Genomic DNA, 19,814 nt, shown 5'->3' on the forward strand with positions numbered 1-19,814 from the left:
GTCCTGAGGCAGCCGTCGCTCGGAGGCCAGTGAGCTGGTAGCTGAGCCCAGCCTCTGAGCCGCTCTAGCCCAGGCGCCAGACGTGTGAGTAAAGCAGCTTCCCTACCCCTTGTCTCTGTCCAGCGAGTCTCTCCATCCTTTAGATCTTCCAGCTGAGGACCCCGACATCACGGAGCAGAGGCAAGCAGTCCCTGCTGCTCCCGTTTGACTTTCGGAGCCACGGAATCCACGAGCATCATAAGATGGTTGCCATTGCACACCACTAAGTTTGCGGTGGTTTGTTATGCAGCCACGGAACTGGAACCGCTGCCCACGTGATACCGCAGGATTTAAATAGTGTTACTTTTCCTGCAGAAACGAAAATCCACTCCCTGCTCGCACCACTCCTTGAACGTTCATGGTAATTATTTCCGATCATCACAATCATTGTTAATCATGGTGGCATTTTCCTTGTAAGATAACTATTGTGAAAGACTGAACGTTTCTCCTTCCGCTTGACTGGGAGGACGCCAACTTAGGAACCGCATGCGGAGCTTTCCATTGCAACTGACATCCAAAAGTCTTTTCTATATTTGCAAATGAATATTCAGCTAGAGGCGCTGACTGTGAATGCAAAGCCTTGCTTGTGCTCCTGATATGGTTACATTCAGTGGGCCAAATCCTTCTGGCTCAGAGATGCACACCAGTGACTCAGAAGTTTAGAGTTTGGATAGTCAACTTTTCTGAAGACCAAAACCCCAGCAGAACATCAAGACAACCCTGGATTGTCGTCATGGTTCTAATACCTGTGTGGCTCCTTGGGGAGGGGGGGCAAGATTGGTGGGGGCAGGAGGAGAAACTGAGGCTCACAGACTCCTGGCAAACACAGGAAGCTGGTAGATGGCTGTCGAGTGAATCATGGTCTCCCTTAACTGCCTCCCTACCTCCAAGAGAGCAATGATGGTGGCGGATGCCAGAGTGGCCCCCTGGTTGACCTGTTTCTGGTGGACCTGTTATTGGCTTTTAATGCCCAAACATCCACTAGATCCCCTAGAATAGGGTTGCCTCCTCTCAGGTCCCCCAAGGCAGGCCATGCCCTCTTTTGTCCCCTGCAGAGCTGGGTCAAGTCTGCTCAGACCAGCCCCCTCCTGCCAGGGTAAGCTGTGTCCCCTTAGGCCCTCCAGGACATGGTTGTATCTGTGCAGGACCCCCACCGTGGGGCCGTGTTCTCTCCGAATCCCTGAGCTTCATAAAACACAGGCACCGTTCATTTTTCAGCTAATTACAAAATTCTAACAAAACAATGTGTGAGCCAAGTCTCAAATGAACATCTCAGATAGGATGGGTAGGACCGTGCAGCCTCGTGCAGACGTTTGGAAAACCTGCCTGGAGCTTGCAAATGAGATTGGATGGTGGTGGGGGTGGGTGGTGGATCCGGAAGGACAAAGCAATGGTGGGCATCAGCCACGCTAAGAGTTTGGTATCCAGGGAGTGATGCTTGGAGCATTTTCCAAACAGTCTGTAATTCGAAGGCACTTTCCTGTGTCTGTGTTTTAGGAAATTGCTTGGGTGCATGCAGTTGATAGGCAACACACTATAATTTTTCTCACTGGAAGTCATGGGAAACAGGCTCTGGTGAGCATTTTCCTGCAGACCAGCTGGTTTTCAGCAACACGTGGACTATTAGGGCAGAAAACGCTCAATTTCTCCCAGTTTAGGGGCAGCAGCACCCCCTGGTGGCAAATACAGGAAACACCCCCGGTGGCCGGCAAGCCTCCATGAGATCTACAGATGCTCTAGGGAACAGAGTGGGTCCCAGGGGAAGCTGGGACCCAACCTCCAGCCCTGATGAAGGAAGGGGCAGGGCGTCTCAGGCTCTGCTCATGGGGCCTGGTACTCCTGTCTCCACCCTACAGGGTCCGGTTTCTTGTGTTGGCCTATGGTGAATGTCTCCCCCCACCAACACACACTGGGCATCTACATCCCCTTTTTTAGAAAAAGCACTCCATTTTCCTTTGGGGAACCCCCTACGCTGAAGTCATATAGTTCTTAATGGTCAACCCCCTGACTCCATGCATCACATGCACCGTGATTTGATGAAGGATGAGCCTATGACCCAAATCTGCCCAGTGAGAGCCAGGCCTGGGCCTTTCTTGCTGTAGCTATTGGGAGAAAAGCATTTCCTTTCCACTGGGGCTGCTAAGTGGTCCATGGCCTATCAGCCTAGCCTTTGGGTGGGTGGGGGACATCTCTGTCTCTGGTTGTAGGGGAGGCTTCTTGCAAATAAAGCTTTTCTCTGTACAAAAGCAGATTTTGGAGAGGAAATGAGGCAGTCTTGATGAAAAATATTTGAGCAGCTGGATCCAGCAGTACCTGAAGCCACTTGCTCCGGGGCGTTTTCAGTTAAGTGAACCAATTAATTTTTTTTTCTCTTAAGCCAATGAGAATTGGAGGATAACGCTCCCTGCCTGATTTGTGCTAGACCCTAATTTCTCTCTTCCCTCCTGGACAAATGTCCTCATTGCTGTTTACACTTGCAAACTCAGAGGCCATGTTAATCAAAACCATCTTTATTATTTAAAGAGCATCGTGTCATCACGGGCACCTAGATGGGGGTCCCCAGATGGCAGAACAATATTTACATGGGGGTCAGGAGGGTGAGGCTCGGGTGGTCCCAGGGCTGAGTGGGCCCGCCACTGTGGAAGAGAGGAGCCTGGAGGGAGGGTATCCTTGGACCTGTGGGCTCAGCCCAAGAAGAGAAACATCCCATTCCGGGCCCAGGGTGAACCCCACCAGGTGGGGCTGGAGCCCCCTAGGTGAACTTGGGCCCTGGAGGCGTGTGCATCAGGGAGAAGCCACAGGTCAGAGCTGGGTCACCATGCCGCTGGCTTCGGAGTGAGTCTGGAGGAAGACAACTGGGGGCTTCTGAGGTCTGAGAGGCTTCCCCAGTCCCACAGCTAACCTCCCCTCCCCACAAGCCCTTGGAAATCCATCTGTCCCCTAGGGCACCATCTTCTGGCCTGAGCACAGGTTTCCAGAAAACCCCTGCCTCCTCCCCTTTCCCCATTAGAGTCCCAACACTCCCGCCCTCTGGCTCCCATCTGGGCCTGACGTTCACCTTTATGGCCTGGAAGATCCACTCCCGGAAGTCACTGACTTTGGTGTAGACACCCGGCTTCTGGGCCAGAGCACAGCCGGTGCCCCAGCTCACGATGCCACATAGCCGCCAACGTAGCGTCCGAGAGATGCTGTCCTCACACACGAAGGGGCCACCGCTGTCACCCTGGTGTGGGGACGGGAGGCCGGGCTGGAGGCCAAGAGGGCATCCGGGAGGCCCTCTTGGATGGCCAGGGGCTGTGGCCACAGAGCCCTCTGGCCCTGAGAGAGGGAGCCCGGCCACCCACTGCCCTGTGTCTCCATCCCTGGAGTGGCAGGGGCTCGGGGCTGCCCCCCACAGTGCCTCACCTGGCAGGCATCAATGCCGCCCTCAGGGTAGCCGGCACAGAACATCTTGGGCTTGATCTGGTTCGCGTAGAAGTCGGGGCCGTTGCAGACCTCACTGCTGATTATGGGGACTCGGGCCTCCTGGAGTACGCCAGCCTGTTGGCCTGGGGGTGTGCGGGCAAGGCTGGCCGAGGCTGGGGAACAGGCGCGGCCCCCTTCCCTCCTGCTGCACCCCGCCCCCCAACAGGCTCTTCAGCGTCCCTGGGCCCCAGGGCCAAGAAGCATTTGCCTTTCCAGCCAGACTGCCTTTCCCCAGCCCAGTTCCGTCTCCCTCACGGCGGCTCTGCCGGCAGAAGACGGGACTCACCGTAGTACTGCGTGTTGCCCCAGCCGGTTACGGTACAGATCTTGCCGTCCACCAGGGCCTGGCCGGCAGCCGGGAGGCACACAGGCTGGATGTATTCTGGGAGAGAGACCAGGCGGTCCAGCCCCTGCCGGCCTGCCCCGCCTGGAACAAAGCCTCTGTCCAGCAGCCTCAAGGGCCCCGGCGCACCCTCTCCTCTGTTCTTCTAAAATAACCACAGCAGGGGGCACCTGGGTGGCTCAGCCGTTCAGCGTCTGCCTTCGGCTTGGGTCGTGATCCCAGGGTCCTGGGATCGAGTCCCGCATCGGGCTCCCTGCTCCGTGGGAAGCCTGCTTCTCCCTCTCCCACTCCCCCTGCTTGTGTTCCCTCTCTCGCTGCTCCCTCTCTCTCAAATAAAAATGTTTTAAAAAAAATAAAAATAAAATAACCACAGCAGGAGCTGGATGTCTTCCTGCCTCAGTTCCTCCAAACTCCTGTCAGTCCAGAGAGCGAGGGGCTACTATTAGCTCATTTAGAGGAGGGAGATGAAGCTGAGTCACTTATCTGAGGTCTCATAACGAGGCAATGACAGAGCTAGAATTTGGACCCAGGTTGGCCAGATTCCCAAGCCTGCGTTCTTAACCGTGGCCCACAGGCCGCCCCCCGCCTAGAAGGTACCCTTGTGAGAAACAGAAAGGCATCCCTATCTCGAGATACTTGATGTCCATCTGCCAGAAGATCATTGTACTAGGTACACAGGTCTACACCAACAACAGTGAGAATGGCGCCCCTAAGATGGGATGTCCTTGTGCAGTGCGCAACCTACACAAGAGGTCCTGGCAGTTCTGTCTACAGCCTGCCTGCTGGCGACTTTGCAGGCCTGAGCATCAGAGCTCTCAGGTATAAAATGGACAGAATAATCATTTCCCTCAGAGGTTGGGGTGAGAAACCGGTGAAGCCCTGAGCAGCACACGTGGCAAACAGGAAATGCTCCCGTAACTAGTAATAGTAATAAACAACAACAGCAATGACTGCTCGCGTTAACTGAGTGCTCATCTGTGTGCTGGCATTGCTCTAAGCTCTTTACTCATATTACCCTTCTTTTTAAAAGATTTTATTTATTTATCTGAGAGAGAGCATGAGCCGGGGGAGGGGGGCGGGGAGGGGAGGGGCAGAGGGAGAAGCAGGCTCCCTGCTCTGCGGGGAACCCAACGTGGGACTTGATCCCAGGACCCTGGGTTCATGACCTGAGCTGAAGGCAGCTGCTTAACCAACTGAGCCACCCAGGCACCCCTCATATTACCCTTTCAATCATCTTGATAACTCTAGGAAGTCATTTAATGGATCAGGGAAACTGAGGCATAGAGAGGTGAAGCCAAGATTAAATAGCTGGCAAGTACCCGAATCTGATCCCAAGCTCTATGCTTTTACCCCCTCGGCCATGTGTCTCCCACCCCAACCCCCTGTGCTTCCATGGACACTTCTCTACGTCACTATTTGGAACCCCTCCCTAAAGACAAGGGTTTGTTTCATTTTAAATGTGTATCATCCCCTTCGATGGAAAACCAGGAACACGGATCATTCAAAAGAAAATAACCATAAAGAGAAGTAGAATGCAAGCCACAGAACGGTCCCAGCAGCAAAGCCTGGGGGTTACACACACAGACTCCCACACCAGGCGGCCTCGACCCAAATCTTTGCCATTTTCCAGCCGCGGGACTTCGGAGCAACATTTACCTTCTCTGCGTGGGGGCCTCTCCCTCTGTGTGGGAACACAGGACCCTAAGAGGGTCCACCCTCCCAGGGCTGCTGTGGGGACTGAATGCGTGCAGGCTGGGGACATGCAGAGAACAGGGCCTGGCACACAGGAGGTGAGGAGCGAGTGCTGGTGCTAGGACATCATCACTGGGATAGTATCGTATCGTACTATTTCATTATCGTTATACCGATGCCCGCTGAAGGCTCATCATCATCCGCTACTATGACTTCATCAGCATCGTTTTTATTAATAGTGTTGTCACACTGCGGCCTGCTGAGAGCCGGCTCTCAATCCAGGGGGGCATGCGGTGTTCAGTGGAGAAGCGCTAAAGACATCCTAGGCCCCAAGGGAGTCTTTCTCCCTGAGAGCGAGGAAATGCTCCGGAAAACTGCGAAGGGAACATCTTCTGATTCCCTCTTGGGTTCATTCATAGATTTTAAAAGTTTCCTTCAGGGGTGCCTGGGTGGCTCAGTCGTTAAGCATCTGCCTTCAGCTCAGGTCATGATCCCTGGGTCCTGGGATCGAGCCCTGCTTTGTGCTCCCTGCTCAGCGGGAAGCCTGCTTCTCCCTCCCCTACTCCCCCTGCTTGTGTTCCCGCTGTCGCTGTGTCTCTCTCTGTCAAATAAATAAATAAAATCTGTAAAAAATAAAAATAAATAAAATAAATAAAAGTTTTCTTCATTTCACTTGTGGTTTTTGGTAAGAGCTTTTCCGAGACACAATTCACACACCGCACAGCTCAGCCCCTTCAGCGGGCAAGTCGGTGATCTTTAGGGGGTTCACAGAGAGAGTTTATCTGCATGCCTGGCAATAGGAAGGTGCCACTGTGGCCACCATCGATTTGAGAACGTCTTGATCAACCCCAAAGAGAAATCCTGTATTCTCTACTCGTCACCTCCCAATCTCCCTGTCCCCATCCCCCCCCCCCCCCCCCCCCCCCCCCCCCCCCCCCCCCCCCCCCCCCACCTCACACCAGCCCACCTCCCTGGCAGCCACTAATCTACTTTCTCTCTCTCCAGCTCTGCCTATTCTGGACATTTCAGATAAATGGACTCACATACTGGCCTCTTGTGTCTGACTTCTTTGGTTTAGCACAATGGTTTCAAGGTTTATCGGCTGTGTATCATGTGTTAGTGCGCCACGATTCTGTCTTATGGCCAAATATTACCCTGTTGTATGGATCTACCACATTTTGTCTATGCATTTGTCAAACAAACATCTGGGCTGCTTCCATCTTTTGACTGTCAAAGTGAATAGAGCTGCGTGAACACCCGCGTCTAAGATCTTGTGTGCACCCGTATTTTCATTTCCTCTGGGCACGGAGCCCCGGAGCCCCGGGTGGATCTGCTGCGGCAAATGCGAACTCCGCGCTTAACCCCCCTAGAGGTCGTTTTCCTTATCACCATGGAATCCTATGGCTCGGTCCTCTGTCCTCCCAGCCTCTGGAGTCCCCAGGCCAAGGCTCATCCCCCAGACTCACCCGTGAGGGGCAGGGGGCTGGACAGGTGGACCAGGGCGATATCATTGCTGTTTTCCTCACTGTTGGGGTCCCGAAAGGGGAGATAGCCCCCGTGGTAGACTACTGCCTGCACCCCCAGCTGCAGGCCATGGGGTGAGGCCTGGGCCACAGCGCCGGCAAACACTCGCCATCGAGACAGGACCCGGTTCCGCCTACCAGGGAATAGGAGAGGAGGGTGGCAGCTTCCCCGGGCGCAGCCTCTCCCACTCAGGGCTGTGGGGGACACTCACTCAGGGAAGCAGTGGGCGGCTGTCAGCACCCAGTCTCCGGAGAGCAGGGACCCTCCACACAGGTGTGCTCCATCGTAACGGAGACTGACTTGCCACGGCCACCTGCCCAGGCTGGTGTCTTGGCCTCCCACGATGCGATCCACAGGCAGCTTTCTACGGCCACAGTCTGTGGAAGAGGCAGATCAGGGGCAGCGGGAGGGCCTGGAACCTTCAGGACACAGCCCCATCCCTGGGGACCTATAGGAACACGGCCCTGCTTTGGGGGCCTGAGGGGACACGGACCTGCTACCCTGGAGGAGTCAGAGGACACAGCTCCACCCTCATAGGATCTAAGAAAATATGGCCAGTGTGGGGGTAGGGGGTGTCTGATGGGACGAGACCCTGACCTGAGGGTTCTGCGGAACATGGGCCCACCTTAAGAGAGTAAGGAGACATAGTCCCATCCCTGGGACCCTATGGGGACAAGGCCATGCCTCCCTAGGGGAGTCCGAGAGGACCCAGCTCCATCCTTGTAGGGTAAGGGGCTATGGCTGGTGTGTGTTGGGTGGGTGTGTGGGGGGGGTGTCCGATGGGACATGGCCCTGCCCTGGGGGGGTCTCAGGGAGAGGGTACCGAGTAGCAGGGACTCACCTTGGCAGACGGTAGCCAGGAAACGGCCCCTGGGACAGTCACTGTGACAGAAAGGGGCAGAGGTGGAAACAAAAGGGGAGGCCAGTTCAGGCAGGAGAAAGGGCCCCCGAGGGCGGGCAGGAGGGGCGCCCGGGCCCCGCGGTCCTCCTCACCACACAGAGATGACCTCGAGCAGCCTCCGGGCCAGCGGCAGCCTCCCCTCGTCCACGCAGAAGAAGCCCGACGTGCCGTTGGCACCCGCCGTCCGCACGTCCAGCTCCGAGTGGCCCAGGGCCCTGGGCAGGCAGGGGTCAGGCGTGCTCCTCCCGCCCCCCCCCCCCCCCCCCCCCCCCCCCCCCCGGGCCACCCGGTACCTGAGGAAGCCCATCTCCTCGCAGCCCAGGCCCGCCACCCTGGCGTTGGAGCGCGAGGAACACAGCAGCCGCCACGTGCCCTCCGTGTCGTCGAACACCATGAGCCGGGCGTCGGCCGGGCTGACCTGCACTGCAGGGCGACAGGACGGCCGCCTGGGTCACCTCCCCGCCGCGCCCCACCCCCCAGCCCGGCCCCGCGGAGCTCCAGGCCTGAGTCTCCGGGGGGGGGGCCGATAGGAGCTGGGGCGCGCCTGCGGGCGGGAACCTGGGGACCTTCCTGTCGCCTCCCTGCTCCCTGAGCTGGCCGCGCACGCGCCGCAGCACGTCTGGCCCTTTGCTCGGACATCAGCTAGGACATCGGACATCGGGGAAGAGGGAAGCGGTTGCAACCACGCTCCCAGGAGAATGGCGTGTGAGGCTGGAGCTGCTGGGGGCCGTCTTTGCCCCCAATGTGGGGGAAAAATAAGCCAACGTGGAGGAAAGCCAAGAGATGTCTGCCCCTTGATGGAGCCAGACGGGAAAGACCCCCAGAATGGTTGGATAAGTAAGTGAATTGTTCCCCTTGTTGTTTAACCAGTTTTTCTCCTTTTGTCTTTTTTTTTTCCTCTTTCTTTTTTTTCTCCTTTTTTTTTTCTTTTTTTTTTCTCCTTTTGTCTTATGCAGCCTGAAGACCCTTGACCTCAGAGGGCCAAAATATTTAGATACCCTATAGTCTTCAAAAAAGACAGAAAAAAAGAAAGAGAAAAAAAAGAAAGAAAAGCTATCTTTTCTGCAGGACTTGTCCAAGCCTTGAATATATTAAAGTGCAATTCTCCAAGCTGACGATGTAGTATTCATTCATTCATTGGCTCACTCATTCATTCATTCACCCGATAATAAGCGTTAACTGGACGTATACTCCATACGCAGCCCTGTTGGGGGGTGATGCTGGAGGCATAAAGATGACCAAGACAGCCCTGGGCTGTGCCCTCACCAAACCAAAGTCTAGGACTGGGGGAGACAGACAGCAATAAAAAACTCACTCAACCAAGCACGTCATCACAAACTGTGAGAAGAGATGGGATGAAGATATAAGAAGGCTGGAGAGAGCGCATGAGGGATTCCTCGTGTCTGGGGCTGGTTGTGTTGAGAACCGCCCATCCTCTTAGCTCCTCCCAGGCTGCTCCCCACGCATGGCCAGAGGACCGTCTTCCACATCTAAGCCAGGTCACAGCCCTCAGGCCTGTTTATTTACATTTACCACTCAGGACGTGCTAGGCTCTATTTGGGGCAATGAACAAATCGCCACGGCAATAAACAGATCAGACAAAATCCCTGCTCTGTGGAACTCCAGGACCAGTAGGTGAAATGGGCAACGAAAGGGACAAGTAAGCAAAATAGACGGTGTGTCACAAAATAAGGAGCCAAGGAGACAAATCCAGCTTGACTGAGGCAGGGGCATACTGGCGTGTGGGGAGAACTTGCCATTTCCCGCAGGAGGGCAGGGAAAGCTTTTCTGAGAAGGTGGGGTGTGAACATAGATCTGAAGGAGGGGAGAGAGTCGAGAGAGTCGTGAAGGTAGGTGAGGGAACAGAGAACTAGGCCACAGGAACAGCAAGGGCGGAGATCCCAAGGCTGGTGGAGGTGGGGGCGGGGGTGGGGGAGGAACCGCAAGGAGGCTGGAGCAGAGTGAGCGATGGGCAGATGAGCTGGGAGGAAGGCCAGGTCCACGCGAGGACTTGGCTTCTCCCGGGAGAGAGGTGCAGCCAGGGGAGGCTCTGAGCCAGCAGCGCCCTGACCCGATTGGGGGGTTCACAGGCTCCCTCTGGCTGCGGGCCAGGGGCAGACTGTAGGGGACGCCACAGGAGCAGGGAGCCCAGGGAGGGGCTGCTGCGGAGTCCAGGCTGGGGAGGATGGAGACCGGGGCCAGGGCGGGGGCAGAAGGGGGAGAAGAGTTTAGATTCTGGAGAGATTTTGTGGGTCAAGCTGACAGACTGCATGTGGCTGTGAAGGAAAGAGAGGGGTCATGGACAACTCTGGCGTGTCTGGCCTGAGCCGTAGAAGGATGCAGCTGCCATTGACCAGGATGGGGCAGGGCGCAGGGGGAGCAGGTTTGGGGACAGGCCAGCTGTGACCCCCTTGGTCCTCCTGCATTGCTGGCACCCTAGAGCACATTCTAGGAAACCAGATCTGGGGCAAACTCAGTTTGGCCTCCGCCGAGCTGAGGGGTCTTCCCCTCGCCGCCTGATCCGGACAAGGGACGCAGGAGTTCTAGACCCAGTTCTAGAGGACCCTGTCTTCTGAGAACCTGCCATGTGCCCAGCACTATGCCTCACGTTCTCCCTGCCCACCAACAGCACGGCCTCGCCACACCACCCCAAGGCCACAAAGATCATCCCCATTCTGATCAGGGGAGGAGGCTGAAGCTTGGAGAGGTGGGGTGTCTTGCCCAACATCACCAAGTGAGTGAGAAGCAGAGACGACTTGCATTCAGGCCTGCGTGACTCCAGACCCCAAGCTCTGCATGTTGGCCCGGACAGCCTGTCCAGTGACTTCCTTACCCACAGTGATGGCTTCCTGGCTGCCTTGGCCCCTGCTCTGGGGTGGGGGCAGGCGATGCCTGGCACCCCTGCGGATGGCACCCACCACCCCGAGTTCCAAGACCAAGACTTGGGGTTTGAAACACCAGCTGGGGGTAAAAAGCTTCCAAGTATTCCAGATACGGTAAGGTTTTAGGGGGAGAAAAAGGATCACTTTATGGATATGTGTTGGGGGAGGGAGAGGGAGGGAATATCAAATGCCCCCTCCGATTATTTTTAAAGCCACGTTCTGTGCCACTGTTTCTCACTTTTCGACTCTTCATTCTTGTTGGTATTCTTCGCAAAAAAAAAAAAAAGAAAAGAAAAGAAAAGAAAATGTGTTCTGGGTCATCTGGTTTTGCTTACTGAATTGTCTGATATATTTAGAGGTGTGAAAATCCCAGGAAAATGAGGTGGAGATGTAGTTTGGGGGTTGTTTTCATTTGTTTTGCAATTTCCCATCATTTTTGGAAAACCCAAGTACAAGTGAAGGGCAGGAGTGCTGGCCGTAGGTACTTTCCAGCTGGAGGTCAAGGGCAAGTCAGTTCATCTCGGCGACTTGTCTTGTGCATTAAGCAAAGACCTCCTGAGTACCCACCATGTGCAGGACACCGTCTGGGGCAGCAAACCCAGGGCCCCTGCCCTCCTGAAATTCCCCAGAAGTCAAGTGTGAGGAGAATTTTACCCTGGGCAATAGGCATGGCCGTGGGGTGGGGGGAGCATGGGGCCTAGGGGTGCAGGAAGGAAGGCTTTGCTCAGCAAAGTTAAAGCCTGAAGGTGAGACCCCAAAGCCACATTTACCAAGTGGACTGCATCATCTCTCCTTCTTCCCCGTGGCCCCCTAGCTTATGATTAAGGAGGTTGGGACCCAGGGCAGGACGGATCTGAGGCCCCAGAACTCAGCAGAACCTCGAAACTGCTTCTAGGTGTGAGCAGGCAGGAGGTGGTAAGCCAAGACGGTGGGGCCAGGAGGGCCCTTCAAGGGCATGAGAATGGCCCATAGGCTGGACGCTGGAGAGCGCCAGAAGCAAGCGTGAGGTGAGGGCGGAAGAGGGGTCTGCCCCCTAGGAGCCCTGGAGCCTGCAGGGGGTTGAGACTTTAGCCCAGTGGCAGTGGGGAGCTATGGAGCCACGGAGCTATGGAGCGGCTTCTGGGACATGATCCCTCTGGCCTGCCGCTTCTTCAGTGTGTGGTCTTGGGCAAGTCAGTTCACTTCACTGGGCCTCAGTGTCCCCCATCTGCAAAAGCGGGGCAATGGTAATAGGTCCAAGGTTACAGCGCGGGTGCAGCAGATGGTAGCCGTCACTACTGCGAGTCGCTTGGCTGTTTCTCGAGAAACAGCACAGGATAGTAATTCTGCATTGAGCAGATCTAGACTGCCTGGGTTCGAATCCCAGAGCTGCCGCTTCCTAGCTCTGAGACCTGCGGCCAAGTCGCTGGACCTTTCTGCGCCTCGGTCTCCCCATATTAAAATGGGCTTTTGTGAGGGTTTAAAGAATTGAAACCATAAAGCCCCGAGGCCTACACCTGGTACCTGTAAAGGCTCACTAAGTGCTGGCATGGTGACCAACGCTGATGTAGGCTTTCCTTGTCCGGATTTTCATTTCTTCTCTTAGCATGAGCTGAGTCCTTTATGGAATTAGATGAGGCTCCCAGGAGTGAAAAACACATCCCATCACCCAACTTCCCCTTTCTTCTTGCTGTGCTGGGCATTGGAACGGCAGCTGGGGGCTGGCACCCGGTAGAATTCATCCATTCATTCCACATTTAGTTTCCACATCTATTATTAGTGTAGCCGTTCATTCTCAGCTGCCTGCAGACCCAGCTCTGCCAGGCCGGTCTGAGAGCTATTCCTGGCCTCATCATCTCCCAGCTGTGTGTCCTCTCTGGTCTCACTTTCCACATCTGTAAATGGGGATCATAGCAGCAGTACCCCCCTCAACCCCCCCAGAGAATGAGAAGGGGTCGCTAAATTCATATAGCACCTCACAAACGGGCTCTGACCATGCCTCGTAGTAAAGAGACGCATTTTTACATTTTATGATGCAGCCCTGAACTTGTGCTTTCTGGAGCAAATCACTGCATTGCTCTGAGCCTCAGTTTCCCCATCTGTAAAGATGGAGAGAATAACAGCACGGCTCTCATGGAACCAAAAGGAAAGATTAACAAAACTTTCCCGTGCTGAGAGAGATGCGCTGTGGTCTTTTCTAATCTAATCTCTTTCATGCTTTTTATTTTTTAAAAGATTTTATTTATTTATTTGAGAGAGAGAATGAGAGAAAGCACGAGTAGGGGGAGTAGCAGAGGGAAAGGGAGAAGCAGGCTCCCCGCTGAGCAAGGAGCCCGATGCGGGGCTCGATCCCAGGACCCCGAGATCGTGACCTGAGCCCAAGGCAGTCGCTTAACCAACTGAGCCACCCAGGCGCCCCTCTCTTTGGTGCTTTTTAAAATGTGGTTTCCGACTCCCTAATTTTATTTCATGAGGCACTAACAGGTAACACATTGAGAGTCTGGAAACCATAAGGCAAGGTGGAGTGCTCAGAATGGCACCCTGTCCCAAGCAGGTGTTCAATCTGAGGGCTATCAGCATTTCTGCACATGCTCACGCAGTCACTCGGAAATTTTTCCTTGAGCTCCCACCAGGGACAGGTTTCCTCCGGGGCTCCCCAGAGGGTCCCGGCCTGCTTTACTCACCCGGATACAGCGGCTCCTGATCACTCTTGAGTAGAAAGGTCACTGCAGAGAAGGCAGAGGTGAGGGCAGGCAGGCAAGGGGCTGCGGGGCAGGGCAGGGGAGGGGAGAGGCGCAGGGACCGCTCTCACCAATGGCCCAGGACGCTGCCCCGATGCCTGTCAGGAGCAGCAGGGTCCCCGCTGTGAGAGCTGCCACCTTGGGTCCGGAACAGCATGGCACAGTCCGGCCACCTGCAACAGACACCATGCTGGGGCCACTGCCAGGCCGGTCCTCCTCGCAGCAGGGTCTGGGCACGGGGCCAGCTCTGCCCTGCCCGCCCCCCTCGCCGGCTGCCATGCCCTGGGTCCGCGCCCTCCCCTACAGGTGTCCTGCCCCCCCCCAGCCTTCCAGCTGGGAAGGGGTGTGGCTGGGACCGCTGCCACCGTCCCCGCCCTCCTGGCACTTGCGGGCTCTCTCCTCCCCAGTGACACTGCACTTTGCTATCTCCTTCTTCTTTTGAACCTCTCACTTCTGCTCCCTCTCTCAGAGCTTCTTAGAGCCTCTTGGGCGCTGCGACCCCTGACCTCCGCCCTCTTGGCAGCTCACTTCCCTGCTCTTTGGCATGTCCTCACTGCTTCATCCCTCTCTGCCCTCCCAGCCCCTCTGTCCCTGGGCATCTCCCCAAACCAGCCCTCACCCGCAGGACCCTCTGGAGGTTCAGAACCTAAGTTTGAAAAGTTGCCAGCCTCACTTAATAATATTGGCCTTACCCCTCCCGGCCCTGGGACCTTGGGTAGGTGGCCTCACCTCTTTGAACCTCAGCTTTCTTGTCTGTTTAATGGTCACCCACCCAGCACTCACCTCTAAAAACAATGTTTTAAAGTTCTCTTACATCATAGTAGCTGAACTCTTATCACAGGCTTGTTCTCCCAAGCACTGTCCTCGTTTGGGGGAGGATTCCCATTTTTCGGACAGGGAACACTAAGGCTCAGAGAAGTGGAGTGACATGTGCGTGGGGACTCAGCCAGTGGGAGGCAGTGCCGAGTCCTGGACCCCGGGGGCACACGGGGTGCTGGGGCCCAAGCGTCTAAGTACAAAGCCACTCCCTCTCCCTGCGCCATAAGGCCTGGCAGAGAGCAAGTTCTCAGTAAATGCTTTTATATCGTTAGAGCTGTGTGTTCCTGGACAATACCCTTCCCCTCTCTGGGCCTGTTTGCTCCTTGGTAAAAAGAGCTTTGTTCATTCATTGTCCTGCTGAGCATCCACTGTACTTGGCACCATTCTAGGCTCAGGAGACACATTCCAAGACAGATGAGATGCTGGCTCTCATGGGGCTCACATTCTCTTATGTGTAAGGTTGAGGGGAAAACATAAACAATAAACAAACTTGATCATTCCCAGATAGTGGCAAAGTCTATGAAGAAAATAATGCAGGTCGGGGGGGCGGGTGGCTTCTGGAGTGGGGTGCTGAGGGAAGGCCACCCCAAGAAGTGACCTTTGAGCTGAGACCTGAAGGCTGAAACCATCCACGCAAAGATCTTAAGGAAGAGCCCTCTGGGCAGAGGGGACAGCACAGGGAAAGGCCTTGAGGCAAGAATAAGCATGATCTGTTCGAGAGAGAGACCACAGATATGGCCAGGATGGCATGAGTTTGGGGAAGGCAGGGACCTAGGCTGAGAGCAGCTAGGGAGGCCGCGTGGCCTAAGGGGAAAGGGGTTTTTATTCCCAGTGCAACAGGGGCCCTGGGGATTAAAAGCCAACCCCTTCGCTAGGGATTGTGAGATGGCCTCTGCAGGACATCTCCAGGGTGGCAGGAGTCCCAGCTCCCCCACCTGTATCGCAGTCTACAGCTGGCGGGCACAGGGCCAGACCAGCACCCAGAATGGAGCAGGGCATCGTCCGGGATCTTCCTGGGACGGTCATTGTCTGGGTGTCTTAAGAATTTGAGAGCCCAGCAGTTCCCTTCAAGGCAAGAGCAAACAAATACACCCTCCCTCCAAAGAGGCCGCAGGGGGCCAGGCCAGCCCTGGCCTCCCGCCAGCCTGCCAGCTCTGTTCCCAGCCACCTTCCTGGTGCCGGTGGGAGGTCTTGGCTCCTGCAGCCATGAGGCCGAGAGGCCGGTCCTGGTCCCTTTGTTCTCAGGGGCGCCTATCAGGGCTTGGGGCCACTCCGAGCCCAGCCCAGGGGCTTTGGTGCGTCTACTGGGGTGGCAAGCATTGAAGGACCTCCTCCCGCGCCCTCCTTCCACGCCTCAAGCGGGTGCCCTTGGTAGGACAGGAAGTGTCCTTACTCTGGGTCCTCCCAGTGTGAGGGGCACCCTCACTGCACGTCTTTCCTGAGGCAGGAAGCGTCCTCACTCTGGGTGTGAGGCGGCAGCCTTTTCGGGATTCCTGGCTTCTCCCTGGGGCGCTGCTCTCTGCTCCTCAAGGGCGCCAAGGGCCGCCCTCACCTTGGGTCTTCAGCCCCCACCCTCTGGCAGCTAAACTCTCACAGGGGACATCTGTGGCTCCTTGTCTCTGAAACTCGGCTCAGTCAGCAGCTTGTGTCTCAGCCCTCGGCGTCCCCAACTCCAACTTCCTGAATGAAAGGCTCTCCTTTGGACTCTGAGACACCGCATGCGTCCGATTTTCCTTCCACTTCTCCAACAGGGGCTTTCTCCATCTGCTGACCTCGTCCCGCACCCTGAAACCTGGAGTTCACAGGGTGCGACGTGGCCTCCTCCCCCTCATGCCCCCTGCTTCCAAGTCTGTCTCACACACCTCCATAGCCTCAGTTTCCCTTTTCTGTCCTACAGCCTTGTAGATGCCTCCCCCTGGGATCTCTGGGTCCTTCACACCCCCCAGGTCCCATACCGGCTTCAACGTCCCCCCCAATCCCCAGGTCCCGTCTCAGAGGCCCTCATCCTCAGGACTGTTCCTCATCTGCAGGACACCTCCCTCCCCACACAGCTTGCAGGCCTCCTGAGCACCTCCTATCCACTCTCCCCTTCCCTGCACCCAGCCCCACCCAAGGCTGGGCTCAACCTGCCCTCTGGCGCAGTCTCCACATGGAAGCTTGAGGATCATCCTAAGCACCAAATCCACCCTGTCCCTTCTTTACCTAGAATCCTTCATGACTCCCCAGTGTCCCCAAGACAGAGTCTAAGACCCTCAGCCCTGTGGTGCCAGGCTTTCTAGGATATAAGCATGGCCATTAGAGATTTGGGAGTCGAACCTATGTTTCCCCAAATTCCCAGACAGCCTTATGGGTCATTACCAGACCCCTGACAGAGCTTCCGGCAAGCAACCAAACCCACAGAACTTGTAAAAACACAAGTCAGAATAAGAGAAACAAAGAATGACCACCAGCGCCATCTCGTGGAGAGACCCAGCACTGCCGGGGCATCCCCCAGCCCATCACCAAAAACAGTCCTGAGAGACGAGGCTCCGGCTCGCTCACCTCATCCCTTTCCCGACTCCACTTCCGACACAGCCTCCAGAAATACCCGAGCTCTCCATGTGCCACTGCAGGCCTGGCAGCTGGTCAGCCCCTGCCTCTGTCCGTGCTCTCCCTCTGCCGGGCACCCCCTACCTATTCCGACTCACCCTGCGCGTCAGCCCAGCCCGTATCACCTCCTCCAATTCTGAGTCCCCAGGGAGCACCAGGCACCTTGCCTTGGGCACACTTGGAAGTTAACACAACCTGCTCAGACTCGCACGCCTAGCCCTGGCCTGCACTTTCCTTACAGCCTAGCCCCCGGTGTTAGTAAGGAAGGTATCATTATCATCATCCCCGGTTTGCAGATGAGGAGAGGGCCCAGAGAGGCGCAGCCAGCTCCCCGGGGTCACCCAGCAAGTAAGCATGGCACCAGAACCGTTCGGCGTCTGGGTCCAGGTCCTGCCACAGAACCAGGTCGAGCTGCCTGGGGACGCACTGGAGCCCACTCTGCCTCAGTTCTCTCTGTCCCCAGACCATCTCTGGCCATCCTTCCGGGCACGATCTGCTTTTCTCCCGGGGTCATTCACTCATAGGCCTGGGCCCTGGAGACTCCTGTCAGTCAGCTCCAGGAGGAACATCGTCCCTCAGGGTCCGGGCTCTGCCAGCCACCTGCTCAGCAAGGGCACAGTGTCCCCTGTCCTGAGCCACCGGGAGCCTGGGTTTGCTCTGGGCCCTAGCTGAACGGTTTGGGATGTGATTTGCTAACTCCTGAGAGCCCAGGAGGCCAGTGATCCACGCGGCTCATTTCAGCCAACACAACCAGCACCCCCTAATTCTCATGCCCTTTAAATCCTCACGCCACCCTGTGAGGGGCACATTCACCCCAGCTCCATTTTCCAGATGGACACTGAGGCCCAGAGAGGGTAAGCCGCTTGCCCAGGGCTTCCCAGCTCGAAAGGGCTATCACCTGGAACTGAAGCCCTGCTAGCCTGCTTCCAGGAAGAAGAGAGGGAGCCAGCCCCCGCTGGAGAGGGCAGGGAGGAAAGGCTGCCCCTGCTCGGGCCCCTCCAGCTGGCTCCCACGTGTGGCGGAGGTTGAGAGGGAGGCAGGCTGTCCAGAGCCCCAGCCAGGGCCTGCCAAGGGCCCCTCAGGGCCAGCCACTCAGGCGGGCGCTCGCTCCCATCATTCCTGGAACGGTTCCTCTGGGTTCTCTCCCCTCTCCATCCATCCCAGCCAAGTCCAAAGTCCTCCCTCTGTTCTTTTGCCCACAGTGCAAAGAGGTGGGAGGAATGTCTGGAATTGGTGGGGTTCTTGGGCCCCTGGGACACCGGGCTGGCCGGCCTCGGTCATGTCTGGTTCATGGCCTGTGTCTCACATGCTAAGCCCCACACTGATGCCTCGTGTGGGTTCCATGCTCCCGGCAACCCCTGTGTGTGGCTAGGCAGGTAGCCTGAGGATCTGTGCTTGACCCGGGGCCGGGGGGGGGGGGGGGGGGGGGGGGGATGGATCCCAGAGAAATGACGTCACTCGTACGAGAGAACATGGCTAAAAAGTGGCGGAAGCAGATTTGAATATAGGCCTGTGCATTCAGCTCCAGAGTCTGAGTCCATAACCGTGAGAGCTGGTCTTCCCACCTTAGCCCCAAGTGGGGGGCAGGCCCAGGGTTAGCTGAGAAATCACTGGGGTGTGAGGGGAAACTGAGGCAAGAGCCAGGAAGGTCATACGGGGTAGCAGGAAGGCAGGTGGTAGCACTGCCCCACAGAAAATTTGGTTAATAGTTAATCAGGTGGAGGAGACTTCAGAAGGGGGTGGGGGTGGGCCCAGGAGGGGTGCCAGAGAGAGGGGGCTCTGAGGGGGCGGAGGGTTGGGAGCAGAGCACAGAGGGAGGGGCGCCAGGCAGAGCCAAAGTCAGGACTCAAAGAAAAGGGGACTCACCCTCCTTCTCCGCCATGTCACGGCCTCTTGTTAATGATTCCCCGGCTGACCTCCTGGGCCAGGGTGGGACCTGTGGGGAGATGAACGGAGAGGCAGGGCCTGGGGGAGCCGAACCCAGCCCCTGTGCCCCCAGTCCCAGGCGCCCATCCAGGGAGGCTGGACGGACTGGGCCCTGGCCAGAGCACACCGTGATCACGGACGCAGATCAGGCTGGGTTCAAGGATGGGGTCAGTGTCTGACCAGCAACCAGGGGATGCCTGGATTTGCACGGTTGGGGGCCCCTTTCCTGGGCCTGGGGGAGGAGGGGACTGAGGGTCTGAACACCTGGCTCTGAGGGAGTAGAGAGACCTGAGAGCCTGAACTCCTGGGTCCTGGGGAAAGAGGGATTTGGGGGCTCAGAACTCCTGGGTATGTGGGAGGAGGGGCATAGGGGCCCAGAGTCTTGGGCCTGAGGGAAGAGGAGACCCAGGGCCCAATCTCTGGATCTGAGCAACAGGCGGCTGGAGCTCTGAGTTCCTTGGAGAGACGTCTGAGAGCGCACTCTTGGGGCCCCCGGGAAGCCCACTGTTGGGAGGTGGGCATTCGGTTGGTGTGGGCACGAGGGCACCCATGCCCGGGCCCAGAACTGAGGGCCCCGGTCCTTACCCTGGGGTCCGACAGGTGGGGGCGGAGCTGAGAGATGGTGCCCTCTTCGGGTCAGTCTCCAGGCCTGGGCAGGAGCATGGTGGCCCCGCAGCAGCGGTGGCCCGGAGGCGGAGGCAGCGGCGTGGGGCCGGCTAGGCCTGGCGGCCTCACCTGAGGCGGAGGGGGCGGGGCCGGAGGCGGGGGAAGGGGCGTGGAGGGGCAGGGCAAACGGATTGGCAGCGCGGGCGGCCACCTGGCTGGGGGGGCGGGGTTTGCAAGGGCCGGAGCTGGCCGGCCCAAGCAACCTGCGGAGCCTGCCTCCGGCCTGGAGGGGGCCCAGGTGTGCCAGT

General features: G+C 57.1%; 1 protein-coding gene across 7 annotated transcripts; it reads right to left on the reverse strand.

Annotated features, from left to right (window-relative positions):
- Window positions 1-2,533: 2,533 nt before the first annotated feature.
- On the reverse strand, window positions 2,534-19,695 carry HPN (hepsin). 7 transcript variants are annotated; one of them, XM_035023729.1, is made up of 13 exons: window positions 19,486-19,690; window positions 18,841-18,910; window positions 13,638-13,739; window positions 13,510-13,551; window positions 8,258-8,387; window positions 8,057-8,179; window positions 7,905-7,945; window positions 7,275-7,440; window positions 7,006-7,196; window positions 3,791-3,886; window positions 3,445-3,587; window positions 3,098-3,262; window positions 2,534-2,880 (listed from the first exon to the last, which is right to left on the reverse strand). In XM_035023729.1, the coding sequence occupies exons 2-13, from the start codon at window positions 18,854-18,856 to the stop codon at window positions 2,842-2,844; spliced, it is 1,254 nt and encodes a 417-aa protein (XP_034879620.1). In that variant the 5' UTR covers window positions 18,857-18,910; window positions 19,486-19,690; the 3' UTR covers window positions 2,534-2,841. The 7 variants fall into 7 exon arrangements, 5 of the variants coding, with proteins under 5 accessions (XP_034879620.1, XP_034879619.1, XP_034879618.1 ...); XM_035023728.1 differs by having other exon boundaries at window positions 3,791-3,931; XM_035023727.1 differs by having other exon boundaries at window positions 2,534-2,894; window positions 3,791-3,931.
- Between the last annotated feature and the right edge of the window lie 119 nt (window positions 19,696-19,814).

This window comes from Mirounga leonina, unplaced genomic scaffold, assembly GCF_011800145.1.
Source record: "Mirounga leonina isolate KUSES-001 unplaced genomic scaffold, KU_Mleo_1.0 Mir_177, whole genome shotgun sequence".
NCBI lineage: Eukaryota > Metazoa > Chordata > Mammalia > Carnivora > Phocidae > Mirounga > Mirounga leonina.

Coding starts and splice junctions, on each gene's coding strand:
- HPN (XM_035023724.1), bottom strand. Junction 7,197..7,274: donor GCCGCCCACTGCTTCCCTGA/GTGAGTGTCCCC, acceptor ATTCCCTGGTAG/GCGGAACCGGGTCCTGTCTC. Junction 3,263..3,444: donor GCGGCATTGATGCCTGCCAG/GTGAGGCACTGT, acceptor TCCCCACACCAG/GGTGACAGCGGTGGCCCCTT.